At 42.8% G+C, this 25,809-nt stretch overlaps 1 protein-coding gene across 3 annotated transcripts in view; it reads left to right on the plus strand.

Moving 5' to 3' along the window:
* LOC143924717 (kinesin-like protein KIF19) overlaps positions 1-25,809 on the plus strand; it is a 109,593-nt gene that overhangs the window by 37,564 nt on the left and 46,220 nt on the right. For all 3 annotated transcript variants that reach the window (XM_077449143.1, XM_077449144.1, XM_077449145.1), the window contains 5 exons: positions 3,730-3,876; positions 7,476-7,598; positions 9,742-9,904; positions 12,719-12,893; positions 20,580-20,763. In XM_077449143.1, the coding sequence (XP_077305269.1) occupies positions 3,730-3,876; positions 7,476-7,598; positions 9,742-9,904; positions 12,719-12,893; positions 20,580-20,763 (792 nt within the window). The remainder of the gene's footprint in view (positions 1-3,729; positions 3,877-7,475; positions 7,599-9,741; positions 9,905-12,718; positions 12,894-20,579; positions 20,764-25,809) is intronic.

The following is a 25,809-nucleotide window of genomic DNA, read 5'->3' on the forward strand; positions in this document are numbered from 1 at the left end:
TACCGCTCCTGTTAGTAAAATCCCAACCCGAACCAGACTCGGGATTATCGCTAGGGGGGTTAATATCACTTTAAATCTTACATATAGTTACATAGTTAGTCTGATTGAAAAATGACACAGATCCATCCAGTTCAAACAATAAAAGGGGAGGGGGTGGAGCTGATTATACAATCCCATATATACAATCCTTCACCCACAGTTGATCCAGAGAAGGGCGAAAAACCCCAGCAAAATATGCTCCAGCAGGGGATTTAATTCCTTCCTGATGCCCCAAGAAGCAATCGGATATTCCCTGGATCAATTTAACCTATGTAGCGTGGCCCCCTAGGGGACTACTTGGATGTACCTGCTCATCTGCATCGCCATGACCCTGTGAACCTTCCAACCCACCTGACACTCTGGGTTCAGACATTATTGCAATACGTTTAAGTAATAAGACAACACTCAATGCGTTTATATTCTATTAACGTTTACTGGAATACTTTAGTTAAGGTGTGGTTGTACAAAAAGGTTCAACTGAGTTTGGGATAGCAGCTCAAACTCAGTCAAATGACCACTTAAGAAATGTCAGTTGAGACAGAAGACAACAACAGAATATTATATATACCTATGTACCTATGTAGAAACCCAGGCTGGCCTGTTTAACCTCTGATCCTAATGAAAGATGCAGCTGAATATGGATGGTGTAAGGGCCCTTTAAGTAGTATGACAGAATGTCCCTGTTGCAGATCCGATGGTCTTCACTGGCATTCTGAGCTTATTAATTGTATCCAATAGGGTATAGTAACAGAGTGGTAGTATCTTGTGATGACTGTAACTAAAGAGAATTATGTACAGTGTTCAAATGAGGGTGCAGTGAAGTGTTCCCAAGGTAAAGCTCTGCACTGTGTCCCAATGAAATGAAGGAAAGGTTTGCAAAAATGGGCAATGGCCTTCTCACCAACGACCAGGCCGATTCAACGCCTTCCAGCTAGCGACTCCTAAATGGACGTTCTGGCGGCAGATCCTCTTGTGATGATCCTCCGTTACAGAGCACGAATCATGGGTAGCTGCACTGTAGAGACGGTGCTGATCAGAAGTCCGATAAACAGCAGGCAGCGCTGGATCTTGTCATAAGATACACATGGGTAAGGCGCTCTGGCGCACAGTTGTGCGAAATAGGAATGCGCTAAAGCGCACGAGCACACACACACAGGGTGTGACCCCCTCGCTGACCTATAAAGGAAGTGAGGTCATCCAAACACACTGCTGGTTCGTCTTCAGCTTCCTGTGATTCTCACGTCTTCTCTTGTGATCTGTATTACCCGTTGTGACCCAGATTGCCTCATCGACCTCGCTGATCTTCTCCTGACCCGACCTCTGGCTTGACCTTTTTCTGAACGCGTTTGACCCTCAGCTTGCATCTGGACTTACCTGCTATCTCCTGTGATCGACCAATGTCTTGTCTGTGGATTACCCTTCTGTTTCAGCGTTCCTGGTACTTGTCTTCTGATCTGGACTATGTTTGACCCCTGGCCTGCCTCCTGGATTCTGCCTTTGCCTTACAGACTTGCTACCATTGCTTTTGGACCTTCCCACGGGACATCACCTTTCAGCTCTGCTCAAGCTACCTGCTGATCTACTAGCAAGTGACTGTCCTACTGGTAGCTTGTGCCTCTTGGAGCAACCACCCTCTGTGCCACCTTCAGGGGTGGTCTGCGCCGAGTCGCAACAGCGACCGCTCTCGGCATCTTGGCCTCGGTGAGTACATTTATATGATAGATCCCTTTTTGGTCAAGTAGGAATGCTGTGGCCTGCAAGCTCACTCTCCATGCTTGGAGAGGTCCTTCACACACAAGGCCCCCCGGAGGAAGCTCTCTGAGTTCTTCCAAGCAATCTCTCTGGTTGTAGCAAAGATCCCTGGGATATGTAGTCTGGATGCCTAGTCATGCAGGGGAACAGCCATCTGTTGAAACTACCAATCCCTTTGGTTGGGCTCACAAATATGATGATAGTTTGATAACACTGGGCACTAGAGGGATAACATGTTATAAGATAAGGCAGGGAATAGCTGTTCATGGCAATTACAGTCCATATTGCTACATCTATAAATGTTAGTATCCAGTTATTTTATATACTTTTAGGAAATCTGGCCACACACTAAACCAGGGGTCTCCAAACTTTCTAAACAAAGGGCCAGTTTACCGTTTTTCAGAGTTTTTGGGGCCAAGACTGCCGCCATTGGAAGTAGAAAGTGTCCTGTCATCTGTGGGAGTAAACAATGCCCCATCTTTTGGTGTCATTGGGAGGAACTGTGCCTCATCTTTGTCATGAGGAGGAACTGTGCCCCACCTGTGTCATTGGAAGGAACTGTGCCCCACCTGTGTCATTGGAAGGAACTGTGCCCCACCTGTGTCATTGGAAGGAACTGTGCCCCATCTGTGTCATTGGGAGGATCTGTGCCCCATCTGTGTCATTGGGAGGAACTGTGCCCCATCTGTGTCATTGGGAGGAACTGTGCCCCATCTGTGTCATTGGAAGGAACTGTGCCCCATCTGTGTCATTGGGGGGAACTGTGCCCCATCTGTGTCATTGGGGGGAACTGTGCCCCATCTGTGTCATGGGGGGGGGGAACTGTGCCCCACCTGTGTCATTGGGAGGATCTGTGCCCCATCTGTGTCATTGGGAGGAACTGTGCCCCACCTGTGTCATTGGAAGGAACTGTGCCCCACCTGTGTCATTGGAAGGAACTGTGCCCCATCTGTGTCATTGGGAGGATCTGTGCCCCATCTGTGTCATTGGGAGGAACTGTGCCCCATCTGTGTCATTGGGAGGAACTGTGCCCCATCTGTGTCATTGGAAGGAACTGTGCCCCATCTGTGTCATTGGGGGGAACTGTGCCCCATCTGTGTCATGGGGGGGGGAACTGTGCCCCATCTGTGTCATTGGGAGGATCTGTGCCCCATCTGTGTCATTGGGAGGAACTGTGCTCCATCTGTGTCATTGGAAGGAACTGTGCCCCATTTGTGTCATTGGGGGGGGGGAACTGTGCCCCATCTGTGTCATGGGGGGGGAACTGTGCCCCATCTGTGTCATTGGGAGGAACTGTGCCCCATTGTTGGTGTCATTGGGAGGAATTGTGCCCCTTCATTGGTGTCAGAGGATTAAATATTTCCCTAAGGGCAGAATAAAAACAAGCAAAGGCCAACATCTGACTCCCAGGCTGTAGTTTTGAGACCACTGCAACATACTTTACATTTACCAAAACTACTGTATGTAATAGGAGGAAAGACCTAAACAATCCATTCAATTTGTATCAAATCAGGCAGGCACAACATAGTTGATGGTAGATCTAAAGGAATTGGTACCAACTGATTGTATAGTCTATGAGCAACCTAAGAGAGAATGGTAGATGCAGGCACTTGGATAAAGCAACCAAATCCCATTAAGGACAATAACAGTACAGAGGACCAAAGAGATGTGCTTGTCTTCTTTTTAATTGCAATAAGCAGTTACCAGGCGAAATGTAATTTGTTTTTATGAGGTACAGACCGATTTTGTTTTTCCTCAGTTTTAATGAATCATCCCTGAGGAATGTGATTGTCTCCTTAGAGTCACATCACACTTGGCCCAAAATATTGTTGTGAAAGTCTTTCCTTAGCAATGTGTGAATCTCTTTCTATAAACGGCACATTCTGTGTTGATCACAATGACATGAGAGCATTAATAAATCTACTTTCTGTTTTATAGACTCAAAATCAAGGAAAACGGATAAAAGAAGGCGCTCACATAAATCTCTCTCTTTTAGCTCTTGGAAACTGCATCACTGCATTAAGTGAGCGTGGCAGCCATGCTCATGTTAATTACAGAGACAGTAAACTGACACGACTTTTAAAAGTAAGCATCTTTACAATATAAGAGAATTCAAATTATATATAAACCTAAGAACCAAAAATGTATAACTCTATATTGCAGCTTATTAGTCCTTGGATGCGGTGACTGCATTCGTCTTCACTTTTCAGGCAAAGGACATTTTCGGCAAGTACAGAAAATGGCTGTTGATCGCGCCAGAAATACAGTGTCCCTGTCACTTCCTGCGAGCTGAACTAAACACACAACATAGTTCTTTCTGGTTTAAACTACTAATCCACCCACCCAGGTCAATGTTTCAGGACCTTGCAGAATCCTATTCTTAAGGCATAGCCTGTGGGCAAGCCTGTAAGGAGTGCACTGGATACAATATAACTCCTCTGCGTCACCAGCATGGCTTCCTCCATAGATACAGTGGAGTGAGTGAGCTTGAGGGAGTGTTATTCCCAGCATTACAAGATAAAAATGAAGGGGAAAAATCCTGAAAAATAGAAAATGAATGCAGCTATTATATCTAAGGACTTGGAAGGTGCAATATATTGGATTTTTCTTTTTTGCTTCAAATATGATTTAAAGCTGAAGTTTCATTATATATGCATTTATTTTGCTACAGCTGCCCTCACATAACTTAATTGTAATTAAGTATGTCTCATGTTCTTAAAGGGTGATGGTTCTTGTAGTAATCTGCTCTTCAGTGATGCCCGGTCCTCTTCATAGCACTGAAGCTCCATGGGTTAGAAGCTTTGGGTCTAACATTGCACCTAACATCGTCCTCCACTGACAAAAAATCCTTGCACTGTTTTCACTGATGTAATGCTTTGGACACATGGTCGACATTCCGAAAAAATCTGTCCTAAACTGGTGTTGCATACACACGGTTGGACGAAGCTGTCGGAAAATCAGATCGTGCAGAACGTGATGACGTTCGTTTGTTACGACGGGACTACGTTCACGCTAGTAGCCAATAGCTTTGGTCTCGTAATTTGATCTGCGCATGCGTGGCACTTTGTCCAATTGGAATTCTCTACAAACAATCAGAAAAAGTCTGATCGTATTTTTTTGTCGGAAAATTTGAGATCCTGCTCTCAATTTTTTTCTGCCGGAATTTCCGACGGAAAAAGTCGATAGAGCCCACACACGATTGGATTTTCCGACAATATAATCCGATCGGACCTTTTCCGTCGGAATTTCCGACCGTGTGTACAAGGCAAAAGGCTTTTTTCACACAGGGTGTTCTATACTGTACACCCACGCAGGGCCATGTTGATCTGTGCATCCCTGTGGAGGCAGTCCCATTGATGTCAATTGGGATACAATGTCCCAATATTTTCATTTCAGTTACTTATATAGCGCCATCAATTTATGCAGCGCTTTACATATACATTGTACATTCACATCAGTCCCTACCCTCAAGGAGCTTACAATCTAAGGTCCCTAACTCACATTCATACATACTAGGGACAATTTAGACAGGATCCAATTAACCTACCAGCATGTCTTTGGAGTGTGAGAGGAAACCGGAGTACCCGGAGGAAACCCACGCAGGCACAGGGAGAACATGCAAACTCCAGGCAGGTAGTGTCGTGGTTGGGATAATGCATTGGTGTGGGTGCGTGTTCCTGAATGCAGAGATCAGGGACATGCAATGGCTCTCCCTATTGACATCAATGGGACTGCCTCCATGGGGATGCACAGAACACCTCTGCATCCCCATGAGAGTAACCATGGCCCTGCACGGGTGTACGCTACAGTACGCTATGTGTAAACGAGGCCTAACATGTTCTGTGAATAAGGGAGGGGCAGATGAATATTATAGTGTTCTTCCTCTTTCAAAGAATATGTTATATTCTGTGAATAAAATGCAAGGATTTACATTCCATTCAATGGAGGAGTGAGGGAAAAGTTGAGGGCCCCATCAGGACCTTTTCAGTGTGCTGCAATGTTAGATCAGAAGTTATTACCCCATACAGCTCTTTGAAGATGACTGATTATCACTTGAGAAAAGATTTCTACAGGAACCATCAGCCTGCAGGACATAGGACATAATTCATGTTATGTAAGTTATGTTACAGCAGCTGTAACAAAAAATAACGAAATTTCAACTTTGTAGCAAAATTAGAAAGTAGAAAAGAATGTTTCCTGTAGAGAAAAGATAATAAACGTATCAATCTTGCTTCCTGCGGTACCGATTTTCACACTCTTTAGGAACTATGGTGCCCATTTACCTGACACAGCTTTAGGAATGTTGGGTTTCTGGTTTCCTACCAAGTAATGCGGCTCTTACACTGGCCCCAGGGCACTGTGGTGATGTAGGGACCATCAGAGAGAACAACAGAGCAGTTGACAGTTACTTCATGTATGCTTTTTGGGAGATGCGGTCCATATATGGTGGTCCTGCCCTAAACTTAAAGCTTTCTGGCCTGGTCCAGAATTTTCAGACTTTGTCAATCCCTCGTTCGTTTAATAGTTCAGCTGGCTCTCTTTCACCAGCTAAACCTGCGCCTTTTTTCATACCAGCAAAAATTGGCTAAGTACTTGTATTTAGCAGCAAAGCAAACTATTGACAAGGTTTGGAAGAAGTCCTCACTCCCCTTTCAGGAAGGTAACGACCTGATGATTGTGAATAAGAAAATATCCAGTATCGTCAAAGACTCACAGCTGAACATTCTTAACGTTTGAGAACCTTGATTCACCTATGCTTTGCCATCCTTGTACCCGGTTTTTCTGAGTGCCCATTAATGTTACCCATTTACCCCTGACCCAAGTCTGTAGAGTATGAGTGCTACGGCTTCTCTCTGCCCTTCTCTCTGCATCCTCCCACTTTCTTTTGCCCTATAATATTGTAGCTCTTAAAGCACCCCTTCTAAAGCGTACAATTGATGATCATTGGACACCAGCCTATGAATGAATGTCTTCTCATGTCCTCACTCTGAATCTTGTGCTTCTGTTCTGTTACCCATCTCTGGACCTAAACATGCTTACATTTCTATGGCCCCTACATGGTCATTTCAGCTTTTTGTTAGGCCTCATACACACTGGGTGTTTTCTAAACCCTCTTAAATGCCTTTCTCCAGGCAGCAGTGTTTTGGCAAAAATGAAACCCCTGATGCTTGGTAAAATTGTGTAATGTTTACGTACATTCAACTTTTGGGCATTAATTCATTTTATTGGCCAGAATAAATGACCATTGAAATTAAGTAACGCTCAAGCCCTAAACGTACGTTTATACGCGTTTTTCAAGCGTCAAGCTTTTTTTTCTGCCCAAACTCTGCTGCTTCTGGATGCACTGGCAGAGGTTTTTGTTACTGCCTCTAAACTCTCCCGCCACTAAATGCTGCTAAAAGCCTATGTGTGCATGGACACATTGGGGAAACATGCAGGGGAGTTTAGAAGCAGGAAAAAAAAATGCCAGATGCCCCTAGGAGCAGCTGTAAAAATGTCCAGTGTGCACGAGTCCCTAAATTAAGAAAAACAAATTGAAAGTTCTATAAATCTATACATATTTTCTTCTTCCATTTGCCTATTATATAATCTCTGTTAAAATGTTAGTAACAGATGGTAAGTACAATAGAACAAAAATAAATAAATAAAATGGTTTCATATAACCAAGCTATTTTCTATCATAGGGTGCTCTGAGTGGGAACAGCAGAACAATAATGATAGCACATGTGAGTCCCTCTATAGCTGCCTATGATGAATCTCGCACGACTCTGATCTATGCAAGCAGAACCAAAAACATCAGGACCAGGGTGAGCGACTGCCATGAAAGCTAAAGATGATGTAGATAATTTTTAGGACATGATGATAGTGATGATAGTTAGTAAGGTTGAATAAAGACACCAGTCCAACAGTGAACAGTTATTTTCAGACATAAATGTATGGGCCATATTTAAACGTATTTTTCAGCCGTAACTAGCGGTTTGGCCCATCCTGGGTCATGTGATCTAAATCCAGCATTAAATCTTGAGATATATATAGCAGGTCTGTATTTTGCCACCATTGTCAGCAAAGCCTTCATCATTTACAACTTTAAGTCACATGAGCCAAAATCAAAGTACCGTGAGACCTGCTTATTACAGTTGCCAAGTAGGTTTAATCCCTTTGCTGCACCCACCCTCACTAATGCTGTTCTCAGTTTTTAACGTCTTTCAAATTTTGCATTTTGTTCTGATGTAAAATGTTTATTTATTGGTGATTTGTAGAAAATGATTTGCATGACTTTAAGTCAACCTAACTTTGTTCACTAGATACAGCTAGGTGGACCTAGAATCAAACGTACCATATTTTCTAATATTGTGTGCTCGTATGCTAATGTAAAGTGATTACAAGTGATGAAAGTCTTTTCAAAAGATTGTAAAACTCCCTATGATAATGCCATCATTAGCCTCAAAATCATTGCCAAAGAACACTTGAGCTTTGTGGATTGATTTTTTTTACTTCTGACTTATACAAACAGTTGCTGCAATTAACTTCTGGTATTATATGTCAACGCTAAATTAAGTTAAATGCACCTTATTCTTTGTAATCTGGTGGGTGGGGGCTAGTTTATGTGGCATAACAGATGACTTATTTGTTCTTCTGACTCCTTCCCCGACTTTCGAGCTGAGCCCGAATAACTTTTTTTTTTTTTCATAGCTACTTATTTTCCTGGTCTTTTTTGATTAACATTTATTTTCCTTCTGTTACCATGCTTCCATATAGCAGATTTGAGGCACTTGGCCTCTCTGGGGGCTCAGAAGGGGCCTGAGCCCTCCTGTGCACCTTTGTGGGGTTTACCAATAGGCGTAGTATTCTGCCTATGGTGTTTGATGTTGTTGTTGTGGACTTCTTTGGTTATGTCTATTGTACTTGTTCTGGATTTGTAATTTGTATATCCATTACAAAGAGTGCTTGCGGGGTTGAGCTCGCACTCTTTACTATTTTTGTCATATATGCTTATCTCTTTTTACCTTTCTGTTTTTGTTGGATATTGAACTGAAAATAACGATTTTACAAAAAGAATAAAAAAAATAATTGCCAAAGGACAGGGCTAATTCCTAATTAGGGACCATCTCAGGTGTGTTTGGATTAAAGTCCGAACCCACCTGAGTAAGCCTGCTCAGATGTTTTTCAGGTTTTTTTGCTTGGGTCTCAAGTATCAGGAGTTTGTTTTCTGGGCTGGGTAAAGACTTCTTCAAGCATACAAATAAAGCCAAAAATGTGTGTATCACGTGTTTACAGGCATTCCTTTTAATTAAATGGGATCAAAACTGCCTGCATATGCTCAAAAAAAAGCTCATTACTTTTTTGAGGAACGTTGACTGAGCATGCAAGTGTGAACAGGCACAATTACAAAGAATGCGATTCTGTATAGTCAGGTGTAGGGAAATGAGCAGAAAAAAATGCTCACATGAATGGGGGATTATAATGTGTCATGTCAGAAATGTATAAAAATCTGAATGAGTGAGCGATCACTGGGGTAAAGAAGAAAATGATTACTGCCAGCAGTAGACTTGGATTACATAACTTTCCTATTTTCAGGCAGGTACCTTGAGAGACTGCTAAGGCACCGTCACATGGCTGGAACCCAAGAACTGCTTTTAATCACAATATGTACAGTTTTTTTTAATTTAAACAATAATATAAATATAATGCATTATCTCAACATTTTATGGGGATGACATATTTCTTTTAAGTCTTTAAACATTTTAGGAGCGTTTCCACTTAAAAAAGAAGGGTGTTCATTGGCAATACCAACCAATCACAGCTCATCTCTCATTGACCAGAGCAGATTAGAGAATGTTGCAAGATTTGATGGACTGGTATGGTTGACAAGGACTTGATCTCAGTTCAGGTTCTTATCTACTTGTCTCATTGCTCTTTCTGCATCTCTTGATCTAATGTTTTTTCTAGGTGAGACAGAATTATGAGAATGCTGCCCAACGTGCCACCAAATATGGCAGGGTTCTCTACAATCTTCACAATGAACTAGAAAAACTACATCAAAGAATCAATGAGCATGGAAGGGAGATAAAAAGACTGATGAAAACAGAAGTAAAAATCAAAAGCGCCCAAGGTATTGTGATAACTTGTAATAAATTGAAAATAATTTGAAAATCTCCATCTCCAATACTTGTAATTGTTGTCACCATATCCTCTCATCCTTAGCATCAAAAACTAGACCAAAATGGAGACAAAAATGTACAATATATGGTAACAATTTTGTAGACCTGACCATTAAATATGATTTTGTTTGACATCAGGTTCCGAAACCATGGGCATTACCACATTGCCTCTTTGGCTTTAATAGCCAAATTTCTTCTGAGAAGACTTTTTACAAGACTTTGGAGTGTGTATGTGGGAATATGAGCCATTTCAGTCGAAAGAGCATTTGAAGGTCATTCCAATGATGTTTAGTAGTATTGAAGTCAGTTAACAAATTGGAAAGTTAATGTATGAAGCTGTCTAGGGCGGCAGTTAAAAAAGATTGTCACTGTAATGCCCTGTACACACGGTCGGACATTCTGACCACAAGTCGGAGGTGACATTCGTTGCGTATGACGGGACTACGTAGAGGCTGGTAGCCAATAGCTTTGGTCTCGTAATTTAATCTAAAAACTTTGTCCATTGGAATTCTCTACAAATGATCGTGAAAAGTCTGATCGGATTTTGTTGTGGGAAATTTGAGATCCAGCTCTCAAACTTTTTATGTTGGAATTTCAGACGGAAAAAGTCTGAAAGAGCCCACACACGATTAGATTTTCCGACAACCTAATCCGATCGGACCTTTTCCATTGGAATTTCCGACCATGTGTACAAGGCATTAGAATACTGAAAGTTGCTGACAGATATGAAGGTCAGGCAGTCAAAAGGAACTGCAGAAGCATTCAGCATCTTCATGCTTCACTCAAATGTCAGATTCTTTTGATCAAGCAAAGCTTTGACAGTTCCATGTTGGAACTTGCCAGTAAGTCCCACCTCATACAATCCCATTGGCACATCATTATGATGAGCTAGCCCATTAGCCAATATGAATGTGTAGAAGAATGGAGAGAAGTGGGTAAGCATTTATACAATGAGAAAGTGTCAGAGCTTTGCTGAATCAAACCAGCATGGCATTTGTGCAAAACTATACACTAGTTTTTTAGTGCAATGACACATTATTCAAATGAGCTGACATTTGAGGGCCACTCAGGATCCCTTTCTCAAGGCAACATTGTTTTTGCAACAAAGTGCTGGTGACCAGTGGCGTAGCGTGGGTTGTCAGCGCCGGGGGCAAGGCAAGTAATTTGTGCCCCCTTGCAACCACCACAGTACACTTTACTGACCACTACACTGCACAGACCACCACACCACACCATACTACATAACACTGACCACTATACTACACTACACTGACCACCATACTACACTAACCACCATACTACACTGACCACCACACTACACTACACTGACCACCACACTACACTACACTGACCACCACACTACACTACACTGACCACCATACTACACTACACTGACCACCTTACTACACTAAACTGACCACTATAGTACACTACATTGACCACTATAGTATACTACACTAACCACCGCACTACAATGATCACTACACTGCACTGACCTCCATACTACACTGACAACTATACTACACTACACTGACCTCCACACTACACTACACTGACCACTACACTACACTGACCACTATACTGCACTACACTGACCACCACACTACACTACACTGACCACCATACTACACTGACCACTACACTACACTGACCACCATACTACACTACACTGACCAACACATTACACTACACTGACCTGCCTATAGTCTGTGTCTCTCCCTCTCTCTGTCTCACCCGGGACAGTACCACGACTCTCAAAAGGGAGTCTCACTCCCCTTCTTGTCCTGGCTTGCATCGGTCCAGAGATGGGAGGAGGAGAAGACAGAAGCGGCTCACAGTTTTGCTTCTCGCCCCCACGCTCTAGCTGCCATGTTCAGTGTCCGGCTGGCGCACTGTGATTGGGCGTATGGGGGTCATGTGCGGAGGTGGGACTTCAAAAGCAATCTTGGACAGGCCAGCCCTACGCCTCACATGACCCCCATACGCCCAATCAAAGGGCACCGGACACTGAACATGGTGGCCAGAGTGCGGGGGACACAGGAACTTAAAATTAGGAGGAGGCAGCCAGTAGTGACACATATTGGTGCCCTCTAAATGTCGTGCCCGGTGCCACAGCACCCCCTGCACCCCCCACGCTCTCATTGTTTTACTGTGATTTTGCATTTTGCATATGCTACAGTCACTACAAGCACCCATTTATTACCAAGGTCGACCATTAACAGGAGTACGGTCCTCATCGTTTGATTTCAGGCACTTTTGGGTGTCAGTACTTCATACCTTTTAAGTATTCCAAAAGGACAGATTTACATTTATCAGAATTAAGGCTACCCTCAGACCTCCTGAGCGTAACTGACCTAAGCTAAACAATATCACAGCAGTGGCTGACTGGTGTTCAAATCCTATGATAATAAATTCTCCTAAGTGCTGGCTGAAGAAAGTAAATGATACTCCTTCATTTTCCTTTATGTATAATAAGTAGAAAATCCTGGGAGAGAAAGACATTATTTTTTGTAATAGTTGCAGGTAAGTGTAGCTAGGAATTCGGGTGCAGAGATCTGTTAATAGGAGTGACCCGGAAATAGAGGACACTGTTGGAATTTTTGGATGTGGAAGGAAGATGGTTGGCTGTTGAGAGTAAAAGTGGAGCCGGTTGTTACTTAATTGTTTAGACAAAGGTTATGTTGGTGGTGGGCAAATCACAAAAGCTTGAAAACATACTTGAAACTCATACTAATGAATAGTTGTATTTACCTTCTTTCTTTCAGAGGAGAGTGATCAGGCTGGAGACTCTGACAAAGAACAAAAACTAAACGATTTGGTGGAACAATTTCGGTGTGTTCTTGAGGAACACATGAAGGTGAAATGCTGCCTTTTACAGCTGGATAATTCCCATCTAGAACAACACATTGACACTGTCCACCATCTTGCTACAATAGCTGAGTAAGTACACTGAATTGATATTACTTGTTACAACAGAGCCTTGCAAACTTCAGTAAGAGGATATAATATGTATACTTGTCTTTTTTTCTTTCTGTGAAGATGAAGATACTATATGCTTATAATCACAATAGATAGTATATAAGAAAAGATAATTTACAGTTTGTGACCTGCTCCCAAACCATGTAGGAGGTATGACTTCCTGTCAAGGTGTATACCATGGAGAGCATGATGCTAATGACCTTAGAGCAGTAGTCAACTGCCGCCTTGGGTATATCCAGTACACAAATAGCTCATGTTATTATGCTTATAAGGCACAGCTGTCATATCCATATGTTAACAAAGTAACTTAATAGTCTGATGTACTGTAACAATTCGTTAATAACCAGTATAATGTAACTAGATGACATACAAAACATTAGCAACATCCAGTAACAGGTTCCTGGTAAGCTGAAAGTTTGCGCATCATTTTCTCCAAAATGGACACCCCTCAATGGTGGGTATGTGGAAGGGTCGGAATAATGTTAAAGTGCCATGATACTGATTCATAACACAGAGAAATCACACTTAGGAGTTAGATCAACACCAGATTTACAGTATTCACAACCTTACCACAACAATGGAAGGCAGGCTGGCCAACATACTGTTACGTCGCCACCTGTTTCCGGGTTTGCATCCCCATGTTGTCATGGGCACAAGTTTGTCAGCAGGTCCCCCCAATGATTTCTGTCTGGGACTTGCTGATTGGCTGTAGCCAATCACTGAACATTCCTGTGTCTTGTTTGTAAACATGCTTGCTAGAAATGCATAATTATGCTCAATATCCAGCAGCATGCTAGTACTAGCATTGCACTACACTTTGGTGATCTGGCAAGAACAAGTGGCCTAGTACATTTTTTACGCACCAGCACTGCAGTATGTCATGGTGAAATGGTGAGCGTTAGAACTGCAATACAAGCTGGTGAGATGGCTAGCTCTAGTAGCGGAACGCAAACGCAGCCACCAAAAATTCAAGCACGGCCCGTAGAGCCCAGAGTAGCCTTGCAGACGTGCTTGCAAACCCTAATTGGCTGCCCTCATATTCAGCAACAACCACTATCCCCCCATTCACAGCCCAGCCTGGTGTTCAGGTGGAAACAGAAAACTTAACAACGCCCCTTGATTTTTTTTTTGTTTATGTTTTTCACCGAACACCTATACAATTTGATTGGACTAAACAAATGTTTATACCCAAATTTATACCATGTCAGAAAATTTCAGTGTAAAGAAAATTGACCCGATTCCCAAATGTAAAACTTTTTGGGCCTAACCCTTAACATGGGCATTACAAAAAAGAATGCATTGCTGTCCTATTGGTCCACAGACCTGATTCATCATATGTCCAAATTTCCTTCAGCAATGGCCAGACAAAGATATAAGCATATAATGCATTTCAATGACAATACCCTCTGTCGTCCTCGGGGTGACCCTTTCTATGATTGGCTCCACAAAATTCAACCCCTTGTAAATTGGCTTTCCCAAAAATTTGCAGTTGTGTATACACCCCAACAAACATCTGCATAGACGAGTCTCTTGTACATTTTACTGGCAGGCTTGCAATTAAGCAATATCCCCCCAGCAAGCATGCCAGATATAGGGTCAAACTGCATAAGCTCTGTAAAAAATAAGTATAATTTTATAATTTACAAGGTAAAAGACAGTCAGCTGGACTACATGGGGAGCAGTGGCAAGATAGTATAGACTTGGTGTCACCCTTGTTCCTAAAGGGGTACTATTTGTACGTAGACAACTTTTACACAAACGTACAAATTTTTTGACATTTGCTCATTAACCACTTGACCTCCGGAAGAATTACCACCCTTCATGACCAAGCCATTTTTTGCTAAATGGCACTGCATTACTTTAACTGACAATTGCGTGGTCATGCAATGCTGTATGTTAAATTTATGTAATTTTTACCCCTACAAATATAAACAATATTTTTTACTTTCTTGTATAAAACATATCCAATAAAAAAATTAAAACAAATGATACTTTCTTTATAAATGTAGGCCAAAATGTATTCGGTTACATATTTTTGGTAAAAAAATCCCAATAAGAGTATATTGATTGGTTTGTGAAAAACTTATAGTGTCTACAAACTACAGTATATATACTGGAATTTAAAAAAAAATGTAATACTAGTAATAGTGGCGATTAGCAACTTATATCAGGACTGCGATATTGCTTTGTACAAAGGCAGAATTACGTACATATATATGGGTGTAGCGGTATCCCCGTGGGGGCGGCTGAGTGATTGTGGCCCACCTGTCACCCTGCCCGGTCCGACATTCACTTCCAGTTACTCAGACAATGAACAAGTCCATCACCTTTATTTTTGTATTTTTATTGAGGGGTTAAACTTGGATGGGGTTAGTGAATTCATGGGATGCCCAGGACAAAAGGTTTGGTTTGGGACAATTCAGATACTCCTCCACTGCCCAACACTTGCTGCAGACTATCTCCTCCTTCTCCACAGTTCTTCAGGCACAGCTAGCACATGTAAGACAAAAACAATTCCATACCTCAACTCACCAACCAGTCTGCTGACCAACCAAATTAACCTGTCTAACCATCTGTTAAAGCAGGGGTTTAGTTAGCACACATTTGCAAATGCATGTGAAAGCTGCAAGGCCTCGTCACGGCACCCTGTGTTGCTTGCAGGCCTAACACTACAAATTTATAAGTGTCTTCACAGTGGAAGCACATGCATGGAATTGATAGATGTGGGACAGGTGAGCCTGGAGGCTGCCCAAGCCCCCTTAAAGGAACAGGACCACGCTGGACACCCAGCATGAGCACAATGCCAGCTGCCCTCTTTGGTCCACCAAAGAGGGCAGCTAGCACCAGAACTTTCTTTTGCTACACTATTGGGGCCCGCAGTCCCTGCCTGTAATAAGGAACTTTACTAAGGCCTGGATGAAGCCAGAGTTAGGCCCAACCATGTGCTAGCTGTGAACAGTAACAAAAAACTGGCCACTGCCCACACCCATAACTGGCCTTCACAGTAAGGAGCACATGGAGGACATATACATGTAAGACAAAAACAATTCCATAGCTCAACTCACCAACCAGTCTACTGAGCAACCAAACACTAAACCCCTGCTTTTAACAGATGGTTAGACAGGTTAATTTGGTTGGTCAGCAGACTGGTTGGTGAGTTAAGCTATGGAATTGTTTTTGTCTTACATGTGTATGCCCTCCATGTGCTCCTTACTGTGAAGGCCAGTTATGGGTGTGGGCAGTGGCCATTTTTTTGTTACTGTTCACAGCTAGCACATGGTTGGGCCTAACTCTGGCGTCAGCCAGGCCTTAGTAAAGTTCCTTATTACAGGCAGGGACTGCGGGCCCCAATAGTGTAGCAAAAGAAAGTTCTGGTGCTAGCTGCCCTCTTTGGTGGACTACTGATCCCAGTCAGCCCTTTGCACACCCTGCCAGCTCACCCAGCTGCAGCGACTCGACTTCCTTGCCAGTAACATCACAGTCTCTCCCGTTGGCTCTACATCCATCTCAAACTGCACACTCCCAGTCCGCTCCAACATGCCTCTCCTAGCTCTCCCACCTGTGAATGTCACTCACCGACACCTGATGGATCCTTCCTGGAAACTCCTCTCCTGCTCAGGACAACCCTTGAAGCAAAAGAGAGGTAACCGAAAGATGAAACTAGCTGTGAGTCACCAGCTTACTCTAAGCCACTCCCAGCCCCACAGATAGAAAACAAACAGGCCTAGCTTCTGGCTAGGCCTGCTTACATTTACTACAGAAAAATCTCACCCTATTAAAGTGGTTGTAAACCCTAACAAACCACTTTGACCTACAGGTAAGCCTAGATTAAGGCTTACCTGTAGGTCCAAGAAATCTCTCCTAAACCTATATGGTTTAGGAGATATTCACCTGAAGACAGCCACCGCTGTCTACGGCGCGCAGGCGCACTGGGTAAGCTGCAGATCCCAGTGATATGCCGCGTGTGTCGGCTCCCGTGTGCATGCGCGGGAGTGACCCACCAATTAGATGGACGCTCGGAACTACAGGGGACAGCGGTGACATCGCAGGCTCCTGTGTCAGGTAAGTGACACATAATGGACTACTATGCAATGAATAGTAGTCCATTATGCTTTACCTTTGCAGGGAATCAAAGAGGAAGTAAACCCATCAGGGTTTACTTCCTCTTTAACTACACTAGGTAGAGGGTGCTACACGTGATTCTCCACAGAGCGGCCCCCTTGTAGCAGTAAAACTACAATAGGATAGACATGGGCGGTTCGTTTCGTACGAATTTCCAAAAATTCGTACATTTGGAAGCATCCGGAAACATGACTGATGTTTTGTTGACCAATCAGAGGTTTTCTTCTGCTGCTGAGTGGGAAAATTACCTTTTTTAATATGGGAGTGGGAGACTGGTACTGGTAGTCAATGGGAGATTCAGAATCGGACAAAATAAGAATGTTTGTTAATATCGTTTTATTATTGTCATAATAATTACGATTATTCATTATGATGAAGTTAAAAACCCAGGAAGTCAGCACATCACAGGAATGGTGAGAGCCCCTCATAATGAGCACAGAAGGGGTACAGCCCCAGGAGGAAGTCAGCATAGCACAGGAATGGTGGGAGCCCCTCATAATGAGCACAGCGGGGGTACAGCCCCAGGAGGAAGTCAGCACAGCACAGGGATGGTGGGAGCCCCTCATAATGAGCATAATGAGTTGACGACTGCCATATTGAGAAAGGGATTTTTTGCTTTTTAAATTCATCATTACGAACGTTTGTAATTATTATGAAAAGTTAACGAACCTAATGAAAATTCGTATTTCGTACGAATCCAAATTGAATTTCGGACACGAATTACGAAATACGAATTAACGGCTAATACGAAACGTAATGGAGCGAAACAAAACAAATTTATTGATGGCACACATGTTTACAATAGGGTGGTCGTTAACTGGTTGGCTGCTGTGGCATCATGCGACCCAGTCTCAGGGGCATCCCCCAACGGCTCGATAGCAACTCACTTAGAAAGGGTGAGGTTGCTTGCGGAATGACGAACTACTCACATTGATGTGGAAGGACAAATGGAATGTATTCATCCTGTCTTCCATTCACCCAGCTACAACAAATTTACATGGCTTCTGGTGTCATTGAAAAACCTCTCTGTCCACGACTATAAACTTTATATGGGAGGAGTAGACTTCACTGATCAAATGATGAAGCCGTATTTAGCTGCCCGCAGAGATAGACACTGGTATAAAAACGTTTCTATATATTTTTTTCAATTGGCTATACAGTATACAATGCTTTTTGTAACTTACAAAATAACAGGAAGAACTGGATCCTTCCTAAAATTTCAGGAAGCGATCATAACAGCCCTTTTGTATCCAGAAGGTGCTGTGGCCCAAAGCCCAAATCCAGGTGCAGTTAGCAGGGTGCATGAAAAGCATTTTCCAGATGTTTACTATGGTACCCAAACCCAAAGGTCACCCCGAATGAATCCTCAGATTGGGAGGTTGGCGAGTACAGTAGGTAATGTGTTTTACTTTTCTCCCTTTTTCCAAGTTTCCTTCTCTGTATTCTCTCTGCTGCAGAACGTCCCTATTAGTTTCAGAGGGATGTCCGCTTGTTTTACTTGGATTGCGTGGCTATCCTCCCTTTGTTAGGAGGTTACATATAATGTTGCACATAGTGTGTTTGGCTTGTATCTAATTTCTGGCACGGTTGCCTTCTCTTAACCTCCCTGGCGGTATGATTAGTTCTGATTTTAGGTGCTGAAAGCGGTACAATTATTTTGCATGGAAATTTAGCTTTTTATATTGTAGTCCTGTAATTCTTAGGAATAACTCTCTTAAATCTGTTCAAACCAGAGTCTAGCAGACATCCCGGGTATGATAAAGTTTATAATATAATAAATAATAATAAAAATTATTCAATAATGTAATCAAATCCAAAAACACAGAAATTTGCTCATTTGCAGAATTGTCGCAGTCATTAGATTTAGTGTTTGATGACGAATTTCCCCACAAATCGCTATCGCTCAATTCTGCAAGTGATTATAATTTATTATCGCTGTTTTCTAGTTGGTCTAAAATCACTTTTGACATAAAGGGACAGTTTTTGGTTGCTATGGACAATCTCCAAATTCCAGGCAGAAAAAACAGTATTTATAATATAAAAGTGCATGCAGGGCACTGGACAGACCACTAGGGACAAAGGGGGGTGTGTAATTTTTTTTTATACAGTACTGTAATCTGTAAGATTACAGTACTGTGTGTGTTTTGTGCGTTTTTACTTTTTTGAATTTGACGCCGATCTCCGCTCCTGTGCGTCGTAACGTAGGGAATGGAGCTCGGCGGCATTCGGGCACTGTGTGAATCGAGCGGAGGACAGCTCGATCACACAGCGCGGAGGACATCGCTGGATCCAGGGGACAAGGTAAGTAACTTCTCCCTGTGTCCTCCCTGTATCCAGCGATGCGATCCCGAGTCTGGCTCGGGGCTACCGCTCGTGGTACTGAAATCCCAGCCCGAGCCAGACTCGGGATTACCGCTAGGGAGGTTAAAGGTTAAAGCAGAGTTACACTCAAAAGCATCTTTTAGGCAACCTTTCGGGGGGAGGGGGGAATGGGTACTTGTTTTTGACAGGTACCGTTCCCCACTTCCCGGAAACGGGGCCACGGGCTGGTCTTTCGGAAGTTCAGCCACTTCCTCCTTCCTCTGCCCCCAGACCAATTAGAAAGCACAGCGCGCTGCACACAAATGCGCATTAGGGAACCGGCTGTGAAGGCGAAAGGCTTCAGTGCCGGGTTTCCTTACCAGGAATGGCGATGGCTGCACCCGACAGCCGATCCGAAGATCGACTGGGTGCCAACATCACGGGCTCCCTGGACAAGTAAGTGTTCATATATTAAAAGTCAGCAGCTACAGTATTTGTGGCTGCTGATGTTTAATATTTTGTGGGGGGCTGGACCTCCTCTTTAATGTAAGATGTTTTTATTTACCTCTGGTTATATAATGGCTTAATTTAGAGCAGTTTTAGTACATTTTATATTGCAAAATTGGATATAGATAATTGCACTACTTTACTAATCGCTGCACATGTAGCTGAGAGGTTATCTTATTTTCCTTTCTTTGTGTTAAGAAGCTTAACAGGGAAAACCTCCTGTTCTCCACTTTGTTTTACAGTTGATGTATTCTGTATAGTAGAGGATTAGTGGCATTGTTCTTTGCTACCATGCAATGTTATTTGTATTTTCTTTTTGCTTTGGATAATCTTACTAAACACTGATGACAAGGAGAATATCCTCTTTCTTCTGGTATGCCAGGAGACTCAAAAAGGATTCTCATTGGTCAGCGCAATCACACGGCCCCATTGACCGATGACTGATAGTCTTTGTGAACATTATGATGCTATAGTACATGGCCTCCAGGGCTGTGTAGTGAAGTTTTCCAGTGTGTGGCCCATTGCACTGGCGGGCGCGGGCACAGCAAAAAAATTCAGAGGAATGACAAGAGGATCTAAATCTTCCCACACCTACAATATGTGTTTTTATTTCTGCCTTCATCCCCGTTGGGGTCCTTTTGGGGGCTTTTAAAATTATTCTTTGGACTACTTTTCTCTACAGTCTTATACCTGTTTATTATGTTCTTTGTGATGCAGCTGGGAGCAGGACAGACAGTGCTATACCCAGCAGAGGCCAAGAAAGACTGCTGGGGATACAATTGATATGGGAGAAGAGGAAGAAGATGGAGATTCAGATATTACTGAACCTCATGAAGTTATGATGGCCAGAGAAGAAATTAACATACTCCTTGCTGAACAACAGAAAACATCTGCGAAGATGGTAAAAGCTTTCTTCAGTTGTTCTGGTCTGTTAGAACAAGACAACCTCCAAATTACCTATTTTGACCACCTAATTCTAAAGCTAGCCACGTATGGCTTGATTTTCCCTCGTTCAACCCACAGGCTAAAGGAGAGACAATCAGTCAATTCCTCCATTTATGCTTAACGGCATGAATTGAGGAATCTCCACTGCTGGCTATTGAACTGTATCTGCAGCTGCCTGAATAGCCGTATTGTAACTGCATCAGATAGGATGCAGTCACTGTTTGTCCAATTTTCCACCCAGCCCAATTAATTTTTACATAGACTTTTGTTGAGCCAGGTCGTTCTTACAGGGCCACCCATGGCTCAGATTTCAGATGATTCAGCAAGATTTGGGCAACTTCGGAATCATGGCCAGCCTTATACTCTATCGTACATCACCCTGCACAACGTATGTACATTGTATTTAAAAAGACTCTGCTAAGCTAGTGAAATGTTGTCATTAAGGCTGGCCATAGATGTCTCAAATTTCATTCAATTCCTGCTGATTTGGCTGAAATTCAAGCTGAAGGTAACCCCGTCAGCAGCACTTTGCTTAACAAAAGTAATTCCAAAGTATATCAAAGTTCATCTTTAAAAAAATAAATAAGTACACATTTTTGAAGGTAAAAAAATGTGCGTTTATAATTTTCTTTTCAGAATCCCACAGAGCACTGATTATTATAATATTATTATTATTATAGTATTGGGCAAACAGGGATTGTATCCTACCAGTTGCCTTCACTGTTTGGGTATTTAGGCAGCCATAGGTTCTGTAGCTGCCAAATACAGTTTTACTCACAAGTTTACATACCCTGGCAGAATTTCTGATTTCCTGGCCATTTTTTAGAGAATATGAATGATAACACAAAAACTTTTCTTTCACTCATGTTAGTGTTTGGCTGAAGTAATTTATTATCAATCAACTGTGTTTACACTTTTTAAATCATAATGAAAACAGAAACTACCCAAATGACCCTGATCAAAATTTACATTTTATTTTGGCCTGATAACATGCACACAAGTTGACACAAAGGGGTTTGAATGGCTATTAAAGGTAACAATCCTCACCTGTGATCTGTTTTCTTGTAATTAGTGTGTGTGTATAAAAGATCAATGAGTTTCTGGACTCCTGACAGACCCTTGCATCTTTCATCCAGTGCTGCACTGACGTTTTCTGGATTCTGAGTCATGGGGAAAGCAAAAGATTTGTCAAAGGATCTGTGGGAAAAGGTAGTTGAACTGTATAAAACAGGAAAGGGATAAAAAGATATCCAAGAAATTGAGAATGGCAATCAGCAGTGTTCAAACTCTAATCAAGAAGTGGAAAATGAGGGGTTCTGTTGACCAAACCACGGTCAGGTAGACCAACTAAAATTTCAGCCACAACTGTCAGGAAAATTGTTCAGGATGCAAAGAAAAACCGACAAATAACTTCAGGTGAAATACAGGACTCTCTGAAAACACGTGGTGTGGCTGTTTCAAGATGCACAATAAGGAGACACTTGAAGAAAGATGGGCTGCATGGTCGAGTCGCCAGAATAAAGCCATTACTATGCTAATGCCACAAAGTATCCCACTGACAATACACCAAACAACACAGAGACAAGCCTCAAACCTTCTGGCACAGTCATTTGGAGTGATGAGACCAAAATTTAGCTTTTTGGTCACAACCACAAACGCTACATATAGAGAGGAGTCAACAAGGCCTATGATGAAAGGTACACCATTCCTACTGTGAAACACGGAGGTGGATCGCTGATGTTTTGGGGATGTGTGAGCTGCAAAGGCACATGAAATTTGGTCAAAATTGATGGCAAGATGAATGCAGTATGTTATCAAAAAATACTGGAGGAACATTTGTATTCATCAGCCAGGAAGCTGCGCATGGGACGTATTTGGACATTCCAACATGACAATGATCCAAAACACAAGGCCAAGTCGACCTCTCATTGGCTACAGCAGAATAAAGTGAAGGTTCTGGAGTGGCCATCTCAGTCTCCTGACCCTAGTATCATTGAACCACTTTGGGGAGATCTCAAACGTGCAGTTCATGCAAGACAGCCCAAGAATTTACAGAAACTGTATTCTTTTTGCCAAGGGGAATGGGCAGCTTTACCATCTGAGAAGATAAAGAGCCTCATCCACAAATACCACAAAATGCTTCAAGCTGTCATTGATGTTAAAGGGGGCAATACACGGTATTAAGAACTGGGGTCTATAAACTTTTGATCAGGGTCATTTTGGTAATTTCTGTTGCTATTATGATTTAAAAAGAGTAAACACAGTTGATTTATAAAATTCAACCATACACTAACCATGAGTGAAGGAAAAGTTTTTGTGTTATCATTCATATTCTCTGAATAATGGCCAAGAAATCATTAATTCTGCCAGGGTATTTCCTTATGAGCATAACTGTATAATGACAGTGGAAATTCCACCATCCATGCTGTTTAGCACAAATGGTGGAATCGACTGAATAAGCCCCATGGCTGAATGAGAGAAAAGACATGTATGGCTATCTTTAGGTTTACGTAAGCTAAACAAACCTGTGTTAATATCAAATATACAATCAGTATGGGACAGTTATACAGTTTTTATTTGTGATATTATCAGACATTGGATGTTAGGCTTGGTATTCATTGTTCATATTTGCGCACACATGCTTCCCTGATGCTAATACTCAAAATGTGTATTTAACCACACTAGGTTGTATAAATGTATGCTAAGTTAAACATTCACTTCTGTCCTTGACAGGTCAACACATTGGGGTTTATTTACTAAAGAAAAATCCACTTTGCACTACAGTGTAGTTGCTGTAGATCTGAGGGGGACATGCAAGGAAAATAAAAAACAGCATTTTTGCTTGCACGTAATTGGATGATAAAATCAACAGAGCTTCCCCTCATTTCAGATCTTCCCCTCAGATCTACAGTGACTACACTTCCACATGCACTTCCAAGTGCACTTGTAGTACAAAGTGGACTTGCCTTTAGTAAACAACCCCCACGGACTCTTCAGCACCATTTGATTTTATTAAATCCTCAAAAGGACATCCATTTTTTTTTCTATAAACTTTTTTCATTTTTTTTGCATTGCAATAATCTACAGATACGAAATGGCAAGCTTATGCCGCGTACACACGACCGGACTTTTTGACAGCAAAGGTCCGACGGAACGAGTCCATCGGACAATTCGATCGTGTGTGGGCTCCATTGGACCTTTGCTTGCCAAAAATCCGGTGGACTTTAGAAATAGAACATGTTTTACATTTTTCCACTGGAACTCCGCCGGACCAAGAAATCCGTTCGTCTGTATGCTGGTCCAACGGACAAAAACCAACGCTAGGGCAGCTATTGGCTACTGGCTATGAACTTCCTTATTCTAGTCCGGTCGTACGTCATCACGTTCAAATCCGTCAGACTTTTTTTTTTTTGCAAATCTGTTTATTGGAATTTAGACAGTGAACAAGCAACCAAAAGCAAAACAAAACAGACAAAAACAAAAACAAAAACATAGACATTGGTCACGATTAGTGTTACAGTCGTGACGTGTAAAGAGTTGCAATATAAGACAGTGCGTTACATACAAAACATGTCGGAGAATTCAAGGCATCTCACCGGCCACAGAGGGCCGTCTCCATGTGCAGTAGGATGACTCAGGACTAAACCACGCTACTCAGATATACAACATTTCCACTAGTGTATATTCCTATTTATTAACAAACGAAAATGCGTTAAGTAGGCTGTGGGTCTGAGGCCGTGGAGGCATCCGCCAGCCAGCTGGACCAGACCTTGTTATATTTTTGCGGGCAACCTCTATTAACATAGCAGTCCTTGTAGAGAGGCAGGCTTTCGTTCACCAATTTTTTCCACAGGGAGAGAGGGGGAGGAGTGGGCTTACGCCAGCTGAGCGCAATGGCCTTGCGGGCATAGAAGAGAAGTAGCCTAGCTAGGGTGCGCCGCGCCACAGTGGGAATTAGATGATCTAGCAGGCCCAGTATGCAGGTTTCTATAGAGAGTGGGAGCGATATGGAGGTGACCTGTGTAATGACCCCTAGTATCTCCTTCCAATAGTCAACAATGGCTGGGCAGGTCCAAAAAATATGAATGAAGTCCCCTGGTAATGTCCCACAACGCCAACATCCCGGGGGGGAGGCGGGGTTCATTTTGTGCAGTCTGTATGGGGTGAAATATGCTCGGTGGGCCATCTTAAACTGTATCAGCTGATCTCTCAGGGAGACCAGGGATCTGAAGGGGAAGTCCCACATGTCATCCCAATCATCGTTATCAAAGGTGGGAATGTCTCGCACCCACTTATCTCTAAGTTTTCCCAAAGTAGGGAGGGAGGTCATTATCAAATGGGAGTAAAGTGTTGAGGTGGGCTTAGTGTCACAGCTGGACTTGAGGAGGCCCTCCAGTGCGGATTGGACAACCTGGGGGGGAGAGCCGGAGAACTGGCACCTGAAGGCATGGGAGAGTTGTAGAAACCTAAAAAAATAACTCTGCGGGACGTTGAAATCAGAAATCAACTTGGGGAGTGGAGCCAGCGATTGGTCAGAAATCACCTGGTCCACTGTTCTAATATTGAATTTAGTCCAAGCATGGGGTTCAGGCAGCTTGTAAAACTGCTCCAGGGTGGGGTTTCGCCACAAGGGGGCAGCTGGGGAAAGTGCATTGGTAGGGTATTTTTCAATTTTAAGTCCTACCCTCTATGCACGTAACGTGGTGTGCATGGAGGGGGTCAGTGGGTACGGGGCCTTCGGGCCACGATAGAGTAAAAATTTCAACGCCTCCAGCGACCCCAACACCGCCGCTTCAACCAAGGTGGCAGGGTTTGTCTTATCAGGAGTGAGCCACCAAGCTGCTGTAACCAGCTGGGTGGCTAGGAAATATTTGTACAGGTCAGGGCACGCCAGTCCTCCCTGGGAGGACGGACGCGTAATTGTTGACCATCCATACCTGGGGAACTGGCCCCCCCAGATGAAGGAGGCAAACAGACTATGCAGACGGGAGAAAAAGGATTT

Source organism: Lithobates pipiens, unplaced genomic scaffold (genome assembly GCF_037356315.1).
Source record: "Lithobates pipiens isolate NorthernLeopardFrog02 unplaced genomic scaffold, aLitPip1_a1.2 Scaffold_22, whole genome shotgun sequence".
NCBI classification, from domain to species: Eukaryota; Metazoa; Chordata; class Amphibia; order Anura; family Ranidae; genus Lithobates; species Lithobates pipiens.